Here is a 12,103-nt window from a genome sequence, read left to right as displayed (position 1 = left end):
GTGAGAAGTGGGGGGCTGTGGGCTCTCCACCCTCTCACTGACTAGGGGCGAGCACACCAGCGACCTGTACCAGGAAAAGAACAGCCAAAGGGAGATGATTTCAGCCTGTGTTGCCCTGTATAAAACTAGCCTTGTGTTTTTCAACACGTGAGAAGTTAACTACTAAAGCATACCCTACAGAGTTACTTCAGGGTGGTCATGTCTCAAGTCTGTTTGACTTACAGGCCTAAAAAGCTGACTTTAAAGGGGTACAAGCAGTACTGGTGCACCTTCAAAGACACGTCCATCTCCTGCTATAAGAGCCGAGAAGAGGCCAGTGGCACACCTGCTCACCAGATGAACCTCAGAGGTAAGGGCGTTACCAGCGAACCTGTGACAGCCTGATACGCAGTCCATCTCGCTTGCCAGTGCCTGCCCGGCTCCTTTATACCTTTGGGGTTTCTCCAGTTTGGTATTGAGTTGCATGCGGATGTTTTGTTTTGTTCTGTGGACAGACCCGAGCTGAAGTATTCAATTATGATGTCACTTTTTTGATCTTGAGCATTAAGAATGTTAGGATTCCCTCATTTCCAGCCTTGTGGCTATCACTTCTGCATTTCTCATCTCTCCTTGCTCATTGGCGTCCTGCTTACTCTTTGCCTCTGATCATAGGCTGCTTAGCCTCTCTTTCCCTGGTCACAGTCTCCCTATTCCTCATCCAGGTGTTTTTTTGGGGTGGTGGTGGTGGTGGTGGTGGTTGTTTTGGCTCTGTTCTGTTGGGTTTTTTGTTTGTTTTGTTTTTCAAGACAGGATTTCTTTGTGTGTGGCCCTAGTTGTCCTGGAGCTCGATCTTTGGAGCAGGCTGGCCTCAAACTCAGAGATAAACCTGCCCCTGCCCCTGCCCCTGCCCCTGCCCCTGCCCCTGCCCCTGCCCCTGCCCCTGCCCCTGCCCCTGCCCCACCCCTGCCTCCCTAGTGCTAGGATTAAAGGTGTTTACCACCACCACCCACCCATCCGCTTTTCTTATCCTTACCTTTTGTGCTCCCGAAGGCAAGCACAGAATGTCCCTGTTAGGCTCCTAGCTGCCAGCTTGAGTCTCCCTTTCCCTTGTCAAAGCTGCCTGAGGAGCTGGAATTTAAGATGCGTCCCTCCTTACAGACCCTGCAGCCTGAGCCACACATTGGTACCAGCTCTGCTGTTAGCTCTGCTTTTTTACTTAGTTTTTTTTTTTTGGGGGGGGGGGTTCTTTTTTTTGGAGCTGGGGACCGAACCCAGGGCCTTGCGCTTCCTAGGTAAGCGCTCTACCACTGAGCTAAATCCCCAACCCCTTACTTAGTATGTTTTAAAGCTTTATCTCATTTTTAAGTGTGTGTGTGTGTGTGTGTGTGTGTGTGTGTGTCTATGTGTCTGTGTGTCTGTGTGTACAGGTCTCTGAAGGGTCTAGAAGGAGGGTTTCAGATCCAAATAAGAGGCTGTTGCAGCTGAGCTCCTGCCGAGCCTCCCCCAGCCCCTAGCTCAGTCAGTTCGTTCTGGCCTATGAATGGAGCTGCAGCTTCCGTTGCCATGCTGATGGCCTCTGTCCTGTCTTCCCTTCATTCTCCTGATGGATGCACCGGCTCAAGTAGAAGGGGACTTACCCCTCCGTCTGGGGACTGGGTGGCACTCAGAAGTGTGTCTGGATGTGTGAGACCCTGAGTTCAGTTCCCAGTACTCTGGAAATCAGCCAGTTTCTGAAGTGATGACTTAGAAAAGGTCGGGGGCGGGGTGGTGGTGAGAGTCCTTACTTGTTATTGTTCCACGAGGGAGTGAAGGTCTTGGGGTAAATGGGGTCCCACTCAAGATGCAGAGAGGGCTCCTAGGAGAGTTCACACGTAAAGCGTGGACTGGCAGTGCACTCTAGGCCCTGGAGGCCCATGGAGCGAGGACGGGCGCTGGCAGAAACTCCAGAGCGGGTGCAGTTGGGTAGATTCGGGAGATTGGAACCTAGAAAGAGGGTTCAGGGAGAGAATAGTTTGAATGTGGAGAATGGATCAGGGAAACCTGTGCTACAGGTACTAACGTGATGGCCACATGCGTGCTCTATGTAACCGGTCAGTGCGGTCAGCTCTAAGATGAGGAGAAAAGACACCTTGGTTAAGTTCTTACAGAATTATTAACTCTAAGTCACCTAGAGTAAGTAGGTTTGTGAATCTTTACACGTGTTTTAGCCTCACCACGTAACTCCTCCCTTGTTTGGAAAGTTGTACAAAAGGCCTTATAAGGCGACTCTGTACCTATGGCTCCCTTCTGGTAATGATGTAAACATTTCCTTGGAGGTAGAGCCGAGTCATTTGGGTTCTCACGGCTCAGAAGGGTCTACGTTTCTGAATCCTTGCTCTATGGCCACTTGCTCTATGGTCACCTTCCCCCAGATAGGGATGTTCCTAAAAATGGGCACAGGTCAGCATAGTGAGACCTCACAAAGTGAGGAGTTCCAATATGCATTTCTGTAATTAAATTTCTTATTCCAGGATGCGAAGTTACTCCGGATGTAAACATTTCGGGCCAGAAATTTAACATCAAACTCCTAATTCCGGTTGCAGAGGGCATGAACGAGATCTGGCTTCGCTGTGATAATGTAAGTTGTCCAATTAAACATAAACAACCTTGCCCGCCGGCCCTGCGTTCTGAACTTGGCTGCTGAGCACTGTGGCTTCCTCTCTGTCTCTGCCCAGGAGAAGCAGTATGCGCACTGGATGGCGGCCTGCAGACTGGCTTCCAAAGGCAAGACCATGGCAGACAGCTCTTACAACCTAGAAGTTCAGAACATCCTCTCCTTCCTGAAGATGCAACATCTGAACCCAGATCCTCAGCTTATCCCTGACCAGATCACAACTGACATCAATCCCGAGTGCCTGGTGTCCCCGAGATACCTAAAAAAGTACAAGAACAAACAGGTACCCACTCCGCTCAGTCAGCTGGTCTTACCATTTCCTGCTGTCCTTTCAGTACTGTTTCTCCAGTTAACCAGAAGATACCAGCTGTGCTAGAACGTGATACAGGACGGGGGAGGTGTAGGCCAGCTTAGACTGGTTGTAAAGATCATCAGTAAAGTTAATAGTGAGAGCCAGTTCGTTCTGCTCAGCCCAAGGAAACTGTTTTGTCCCCTGTGAAACGGGACAGAAAAGCACGTTCAGTTCTTCCCCAAAGGATCTAGTTCTTGGTTTTGCTGAGGAAGATTTTTCCAGCTTTAGAAATAAACTGTTATGTGGTAGAGAGTTTCTCCCACACCACTGTCTAAACAGAAGTAAAACCTAATGGAATCTTACACAGGGTTACAAAGTTGGATCAATTTTAACTTAAAATTCGCTGCCTCTGTCCACTCTCTTTAGAATTCCTGTCCTGGAAATGAATACCATAAAAGGTTTGCTACTCAGGAACATGGCTCTTTGATGCATCATGAAAAGGTCCTTTCCAGGGGAATTTGACTTGTGAGCCCCCAGGATTCCCTTCACTGAACAGCACTCCATAAAAGGAAAGATTCAGATTAGGTGGGGGAGCAGAGGAGGCTTCTAAAATAAATAAATCATTTTACCGAGTTTAGTTTTATCTTTCAGAAATAATTTTAAAACATTAAGGTTCAAACAGAACATTTCCTTCCTTAATTTTAAACATAAGTCTATTAAACGAGTCTGAAACAGTTTCACTTTCTGAAGAAATGTTCAGAACTTTAATTAGGAATGGTCTGATGCGTGGTTCAGAGGCCGAGTCAGAGAGGGGACATTGTTTATCCCCCCCCCCCCTAGTCATCAGCTGTGGGAGTGTGTGCTAAGGGTTGTTGGAAGTGCTGCCCTGGGGAATCTGGTGGAATGCGGATGAGTTAGGAAGGAAGGAGGCACTGATCCCTTCTCCCTGAAGAACTGTGTTCAGAGAGACAAGTTTCTAAAAGTGAACCCATCTGCCTTCTGATGGTCTCAGACCTTGGCGATTTGATTACTTCCCTAGGTGTCAGGCGTCCAGGATGATAGTTTTCTGTTTTTGAGTTGTAGATGAGCAAAAATGTGACCTAGAATCCTCTGTTTGGTGACAAGAGCAGTGTGCGGCCCTTGGTTAAGGACCCCCGCAATCCTCCGAAGCCCTTCCTTCTCTAAGGAGCCTCTGAGGCTTGTTCCCTGAATGTTGGGCCTTCACATTGCTACCCCAATAACACAAGATTCATAGATGTGAGGTTCGATGCAGGTGACCTTTGCCAGGAAACAGGACAGTCAGCATAGCGTCACACTTAATCTGCAAATACTAGCTAAACTTCCCAGGATTATTTTGAGTAAGAGTGAGTTTTTAACATAAATAAAAGAATTGCCCTGCAGTCCCAAACTGAAGACTTGTGCAGCCATAGCTTCCAGAGCCCTGTATGGCAACCTTTTGTTTCTCCTTCCAGGAAAAAGGATGCAAAAAGCAGATGGTAATTGAAGGGCCTGCTGCCTTTTTGTGCAAATAAAGGGCCAGTGTGGTCAGGGGGCTCATACGCCGCCCTCCGCTCTCTTCTGAAGAAAGCTTATGCATCCCTCACCTGACTAAATCTGAAGAGGCTGCAGTGGCTGTGATTACTGATCTCTCTTTGCTACTAAACAGTTAGCTTTAGCTCACTGTAAGAACCGACACGTGAGGGGAGAACAAGGCGTTTGCCCCTTTGCGTTTTCTTCCGTGAGCTTCCATCCTTCATCTGAGTGGCACTTGCCACCATGTGGCACCTCTGTGGGTGTCACATAGACAGCGATGGCCGCCTGCCCATCTCCGCTCTCATTCCTCCTTGTGTTTCCTTTCCACCCGAGTGGCCGCCTTCCTTCCTGCATGGTTTTCTGCTGGAATTTTGGGTTTGCAGGTCCACAGCCTTTTCTTTGCTTCATTGCCATTTCCTGATCGCCTCTTTTTTTTTTTTCTTTTCTGCCTCCTCTTTCTTCCCCCGCATTGCCATCTACAGCCAGGCTATGTGAGAGAGTTGGTAAGTTCTCCATGTTTGCAAAGAGAAAGAAGTCAGACACCGTAAAACCGTAACCATAGCCACCTGTGCCTCCACCACCCTAAAGCAAACATTAGGGAAATTATATCATGGCCATGGGAACATGGGTGACCCTGTTTCCCGGTGTCCGGTCCGCCCTGGAGCATTACTGCGCTGTGGCTCTGTAGAAGGCCAGCGGGGCTCTGTGGCCACCTGGATGTGTTACTTTGTCGTTGCCCCCAGAGTCTCATCCTCACCCGGAACCTCTCCATCCACACTGAGCGGCTACACTAGAATCCCAGTAACGCTTCTCGTGTGGTACACAGAACCTCTCACTATCCTTGGTACTTTGTTGGGATTCCCAAATGAAGCATTCGATAATTTTTAATTCCAATTCAATATAGTTTTATGGTTGCACATTTTTTATCTCTTTTATAAAAGATGATGTCTAATTATTTAATAAAACATTTGAAATCGTGTTTAGATAACAGCACGGATCTTGGAGGCCCACCAGAACGTAGCGCAGATGAGTCTGATCGAAGCCAAGATGAGATTCATTCAGGCGTGGCAGTCTCTGCCCGAGTTCGGCATCACACACTTCATCGCCAGGTCAGTGCGCCGCCGAGCTCTCCGCTCAGTTTGCCCGCCCCGCTGACTTCCATCTTTACCGGGAAGGCAGGGCTGCTTAGACAGGCTGACCTCGTCTACACCAAAACCTAATGGTATCCTCTAGGCTTCACCTTTCTCAGTAACAGCTCACAATGATTGACTCTCTCTTTTAGAATAAATAGTTCTTTGGTTTTAGGGTTAGAGAAAAATCCCTTCCCCCATGCTAAGTAGTTTTTCTTCAATATTACAGATTTCAAGGCGGCAAGAGAGAAGAACTGATTGGAATTGCGTACAATAGATTGATTCGGATGGACGCCAGCACGGGAGACGCCATCAAAACATGGCGGTTCAGCAATATGAAGCAGTGGAATGTCAACTGGGAGATCAAAATGGTGAGCTAGCCCTAGCATCCCTCAGGCAGTCAGTCCCCCACAATGGTGAGCTAGCCCTAGCATCCCTCAGGCAGTCAGTCCCCCACAATGGTGAGCTAGCCCTAGCATCCCTCAGGCAGTCAGTCCCCCACAATGGTGAGCTAGCCCTAGCATCCCTCAGGCAGTCAGTCCCCCACAATGGTGAGCTAGCCCTAGCATCCCTCAGGCAGGCAGTCCCCCACAATGGTGAGCTAGCCCTAGCATCCCTCAGGCAGGCAGTCCCCCACAATGGTGAGCTAGCCCTAGCATCCCTCAGGCAGTCCCCCACAATGGTGAGCTAGCCCTAGCATCCCCTCAGGCAGTCCCCCACAATGGTGAGCTAGCCCTAGCATCCCTCAGGCAGTCAGTCACCCACAATGGTGAGCTAGCCCTAGCATCCCTCAGGCAGTCCCCCACCCAGTACACCCCTGAGGGTACAGTCCAGGGTCTGGATTTCATCCCCAGGACTTAAGACAGGGGAGAGCCTCGAAAATTTTGAAGATTGGGTTATGTGGGTGATTTGCTTGTGGTATTTGACACCCCCGTTAACTGCTAAGGCTCGTTTGGGTTATCTGGCAAGTGAATTTTAGCGTCCCCTTCTCCTCTCATACTTGGTGGGAACAGACCACCTTCCCTCTGCCAAGGCTGGCCAAGCAGCTGTGTTCCCACGCTAGAACCTTAAACAAGCTTTAAAGGCCACCATTGCATAGCCAAGCTTCATCACCCCAGCCCATCCCAGCAGAGATGGCTCAGAAGCTAAGAGCTGCTGTCGCTCTTCCAGAGGACCAAGGCTCAGTTGTTAGCGCCGCATGGAGGCTCACAGCCCCCCCTGCAACTCTAGTTCCTGGGTCTCTGATGCTGTCATCAGGCCTCACAGACGTACGTGCAAACACAACACCTGTACTCAGAAAATTAAAAAAGGAGCCTAGGGACTCCTGTAGACTGTGTGTCTAGCATTCCTGAAGCCCTGGCTGGTGTAGCACACCCATGACCTAACACTCGGGAGGGGTAGAAATTCGAGGAGTTAGAGACCAGCCTGGGCTACAGAAGACTGTCTGAAAATGAAGAGTAAAAGATAACCTTGAAAGTGTGGACCATCGGTCCCCAGCTCCGAAAAAAAAAAAAAAAAGAAAGTGTGGACCATGTGGTTGGTTCCTCATTTCTCACTTGGACTCTTACCATTGTTAATTAATGTAACCGCTAAATCAGTCCCTTCTCCTAGCAGCAGTCAGGTTATGTCCCATGCCTTGGGCCAGGCACGGCACTCGCCTCTAAGCCTCATCACAGCCTTCTAAAGTAGGCAGATCTGTACTTTACAAGTGAGGACACTCCGCTTAGGAGCCTGGGGCCTGGTTATTGTCGGTGCCCACACACGTGAAGACTGGCTCGCAGGGTCTGTAAAGCCTGCTGCCCGTCCCACTGTGTAGCCTGGTGCCCTTCTCTTCGTTACATTGTCATCATACAAAACAGTCTCACTGGTGGGCTGTTCGCTTGGCATGTATTGGATACACTGTATCAGCTACTGTCAGAAAAACACGTCTTCCTGAAGTACTGAAGCTTGATAACTAAAGGTTAAATATTGAAGCAAATGTTAAATAAAACACAGGAAGTAGGTTTTCTCCCAGGACCTGAAGAGGAACATTCTCATTAATTTCATCACCAGAGACCACTGGGGACCTTAATGACTTAAACCCCTTGAGAGCTTGCAAACTAAAGGAATGGGAGGATATTGCACTTTTCTTACTGTGCAGATCTACGGACATAATGGATGCTCCCGGGGAACGGGGGTGGAGTATCGTAATTTAAAGCCCTGAGCTTCCTGCACAACTGACAGTTCTTTGTCTTTGCTCCAGGTCACTGTAGAGTTTGCAGACGAGGTCCGGTTGTCCTTCATCTGTACCGAAGTAGACTGCAAGGTGGTCCATGAATTCATTGGTGGCTACATATTTCTCTCAACGCGTGCAAAAGACCAAAATGAGAGTTTAGATGAGGAGATGTTCTACAAACTCACCAGTGGTTGGGTGTGAGTAGGAAGGCTATGCAACGAAACTCCACGGCCATAACAATATTTAACTTTAAAGCTGTTGTTTCCTATGTGCTGCTTAATAAAGGAAGCTTGAAGTTATCGTTTTATCCTGACACCTTTTGCCTTACCTGAGGGTTACATGTGCACTAACAAGCACAGTGCTTAATCTGCTGCCTCCCTTGATGCCGTGTGTGGACGGTGGAATACCCGGCAGTCTTTAGGGCCACACACGGAAAGCTGAAGTAGTAGGCCAGTCGGGAACCAGCCGTCACTGATTGACAGTAGCCGAACTAAGAAACAAGCCACCTACCACCAGGCCACCCAGGGCATCCGGATAACCTATATGAAGTGTATTTATCATGTGTATGCATGCGTTTATGTTTAATTTGATGTCCTCTTAAATATCCTGCTTCTGGTACCCAGTTAATCCCCTCTCCCAATATAGAAATCGGGTCTGCATTAGATGCTTGGCATGCAGTGATGCCGTTGACCTTGAAGGAAACACTGTTAGCCTGTGGTCGGGTGGGTTGTCCTTAAGTAAGCATGTTGTACGTCGTTTGTGTTTATTTTTACACCAAACTGTATTACATCACTCTTAGTGTTCACCAGCATATTCACTATCTGCCTAAGGTATGCAGCCCGTGTTACCATATGAAGTAAAGATCTATGAAGTATGCATTTTGTGTAACTAATGTACAAACACAAATTTTATAAAATTGTACAGTTTTTTTTTAAAAAACTATTCACAACTAGGAAATGGCTTAAATGTAGCATCTTTGCATTAATTAAGTGCTTTTAAAATATATAATATTAATATGCAGTTTCAGTATCTGCTACATTACAAATGACGTCATGATGCTCGTGACTTGCCGTGATGCCCTTAACCACAGCCTGGACCGGCTGTGTTCTAGTCTTTTGCGCTGTTACATCTGCGTTGGTGCTAGTTAGACAATTCCTAGCTCACGAGCCCAGAAGGGCGCCAGGGAGGGGTGGACTTACCAGTATTTTCCAATAATCCATGAATTAAAGACTGTATAAATGCATTTTATTTTAAATAAAAGTAAAACCTTTTATTTAATGTTTTCTTTCTGTGCTTCTGATCTCTCAATACTCCCTGCCCTGTGTGTTGTTAGAACGGGCATCCAGTGCTAGGCCGTGTACCAGATGAAGAGCTCTCTCTCTAGGGGACACCCTTCCTCAGTATTGAGAGACCTCTGTGGTTATTCAGTTAGACTCCAGACTGTCAGCGTGGGCCTGGCCATCACCTCTGTCAGTCCTGTGCCTGTGCTTGTGAGGCAAAGACATCCTCTTAAAACTGGGCTCTGCTCACCTCTTTGTCCTCCCTCCCCCCTGTGTCATGGTGGGCCTACTCTAGAATATAAGAGCTCTTTCCCGTTTTTTAAAAATATGATAATCTCATGCCTATGCCCTGTGGAACAGAAGCTCACGGTCCCCCCCCATCTCCTCCAGGTCCTCTGAGCTGGGGCATTTCCCCGGGCCCATTCGTCCTTAGGAGTCTGGGCAGCCACATTCTCTAGACCAGTGGTTTTCAACCTTCTGAATGTCGTCACCCTTTAATACAGTTAGTTCCTCATGTTGCTGTGACCTCCAGCCATAAAATTATTTTCATTGCTGCTTCTTAACTGTAATGTTGCTACTGTTGTGGATAATTAAATATATCTGTTTTAGTCTTAGGTGACCCAGGTGAAACTGTTGTTTGGGCCCCCAGGGGTCAGGACCCACAGGTTGAGAACCACTGGTCTACCCCTCCATCCCATTGCTGTATTTCCTAGCTTCGTACCCCGCCCTCTCCTGTCCAAATCCATGTCTCCCTTTAGAAGTGTTGATTTATAACTGTTCTCCCATAAACACGTCTACATGTCCTCAGAGCCAAGCATGCCCCTTGCATTCTCTGAGCTAACAGATTTAATGGTTACCGAGGCAGAGCTAGAAGGGGACTCAGTCCCTGTGTCCATGGTAAGCAAGCCCTTGGGAGCCCTAGAGAAACCCGTGGGCAGCAGCCTCCGTCAAGAAAGGTGTTTTGCAAGAACACTGTCTAGGACTTCCGGAAACCTGCGTTTGAGTTTCTGCTCCTTGCCATTCAGGTTCGTAAGGGCATGGGAACAAGATGATAACAGACTCCATCCAAGTCTTGTTATTCTCCAGCAGCAGGCTAGCGGCCCGTTAGAAACTTCTGCAGTAGCAATGCCAGCCCCACAGCAACTAGTTTCCTTGTAACCTTGAAAGACACTCACAGTTCTTGTCTCTTGCATCCAAAAGGCGAAGACGGGGCGGACTGTCTGATTCTGTTGTTTGGTTGCGGTTTATGCCTTATTAAAAGCTTTTGAAATTATTAGTGGTGAAGAAGAACAAGGCCAGCCCTTGGATTCCTGGCCCTTAGCCACAAGGCCACAAGTCCACACAGCAATAGTGAACACAGTAGCGAAACACTTTGTTCACCTTCTCTGTACCATACCCGTATCCAAGCCACTCGAACATCCCTAGCGCGAGGGCCTTCTACTGTGCCTTTGCTTCAGGCCACACATATCACAGCGGCCTGTTTGGAGTGCACAGGCCTGCACGACTGCCACCTACAGTGCTCAAACATTTGCCATGGCCTGAGCCTCTCTTGCTGTGGTAACTGCAGACAGAGGTCAGGATGAGTTGATCCTCTCTCCGGGTATAGACCTGGAAGGCTGGTATAATAGGAACGGACCTAGTTCTTATCCTGCAGAGGAACCGCCGGTGCCCTTTACACAGCAGTTCAGGAAGCCATTTCTTCCTGGGAGCTCGGAGCTGTTCAGCAAATTAACCGAGTCTCTTATCAGTTTGAACTGACTTGGTTTGGCAGCTCAAGAATGGGGGAGGTGGGAGAAAAAACTAACAGGAAATGGGAAATCAGACGAAGGGCAGCGAGGTTCTCAGTAGACTGCAGAGCCACCCAGGACAGGAAACAGAAGCCAGAGGCTTATCTACTGACCTGATTTCCCACTGTGTGATTCCTCCTCCTCCGCTGTATTTAATTAAACCAAATCAAGTTTCCCAGGATAAGCACATGTATGTCAGTCAAGTGTCCCTTCCCCTTAGTAGACTCACCCCCTGGTCAGTGTCCCTTCTGTTGTTTGTGCTTCGGCCTGAGTATTACTAAAAATTACAAGCACTTAAAAATAATTTGAGACCATTATTTCATGAGATCTAATTATAGTCTCCTGTGGCTTCGCTGCTCAGGCATTCATAATACTGCTCCGGGAACTGGTCCAGGTTCGATGTTAATTAAATTTATGATTACAAACAGCACAGTGGACCAAACAACTTGAGAGCCATGTCTGAATCAATGTGGCAGATGCATGATACGAAAACCATTTCTGTGAACACAGAATTCTGATGTCCAGGTTTCTAAAATCCAGTGAGCACACGGACTCCGAATCCTACTCATAGCTACACAGCCTCTCAGCTTTTTGCCCAGTTACAAACTCGGTACTCAAAACACAGAATGCCCCTGAGACATAACAAGCAGCAGAGGGGACCAGCTTTGCCAAATAGGGCAGTGGGTGAGTGGAGTGCAAACAAAGCAGAAAACATGAGTATGAAAATACCAGAATAACCCGCCCCACTTGTATCCTGACTTTAAAGTTTCAAATGCAGAAAGTGCTTGGTGTGGTGGTGCACACCTTGGCGTGCCTTTAACCCCAGCACCCAGAGGCCAGCCTGATCTACAATAGTGAGTTCCAAGGCTATACACAGAGCCTGCCTTAAACAAACAAAAACACCCGACAAACAAAGCATGATATTGGCAGAGATGATGGAAACACAGCAGAGTCAGATGAGAACCAAGTGTGTAGTGGGACAGCTACTTGTGTCTGAGATCATCACAAGAAGAGTTCCCCAAGGAGCTTGGATCACAGCCTCATCTTGTTATGCAGTCCTTGGAATCAGTTCCAGGTGGACCAAGGACTGAAGTTCGGGTGGGAAAATGCTCTCATTAAAGAATCCTGGCCTAGGATCCGTGAGGCGACACGAGGCAAGCATTGTGAGGAGCGCTCTGAAATAACTGAGTGGAAGGCAAATCAGAGCTGGAAGAAGAGAGCATCAGAGGGGCCG

General features: G+C 48.1%; 2 protein-coding genes across 16 annotated transcripts in view; one reads left to right on the top strand and one right to left on the bottom strand.

Annotated features, from left to right (window-relative positions):
- Fermt2 (FERM domain containing kindlin 2) overlaps positions 1–9,080 on the top strand; it is a 95,393-nt gene extending 86,313 nt beyond the window's left edge. For 6 of the 15 annotated variants that reach the window (XM_063274090.1, XM_063274085.1, XM_063274092.1 and 3 more), the window contains 7 exons: positions 225–349; positions 2,490–2,596; positions 2,694–2,915; positions 4,940–4,960; positions 5,442–5,566; positions 5,817–5,958; positions 7,830–9,080. In XM_063274090.1, the coding sequence (XP_063130160.1) occupies positions 225–349; positions 2,490–2,596; positions 2,694–2,915; positions 4,940–4,960; positions 5,442–5,566; positions 5,817–5,958; positions 7,830–8,003 (916 nt within the window). In that variant the 3' untranslated portion in view covers positions 8,004–9,080. 15 annotated transcript variants of the gene reach the window in all.
- The window catches only part of Rps10l6 (ribosomal protein S10-like 6), a 489,065-nt gene that overhangs the window by 105,410 nt on the left and 371,552 nt on the right, over positions 1–12,103 (bottom strand). The window lies entirely within an intron of this gene.

Source organism: Rattus norvegicus, chromosome 15 (assembly GCF_036323735.1).
Source record: "Rattus norvegicus strain BN/NHsdMcwi chromosome 15, GRCr8, whole genome shotgun sequence".
NCBI lineage: Eukaryota > Metazoa > Chordata > Mammalia > Rodentia > Muridae > Rattus > Rattus norvegicus.
The sequence above is the reverse complement of the archived record's forward strand: the minus strand, read 5'-3'. Positions and strand labels throughout refer to the sequence as shown.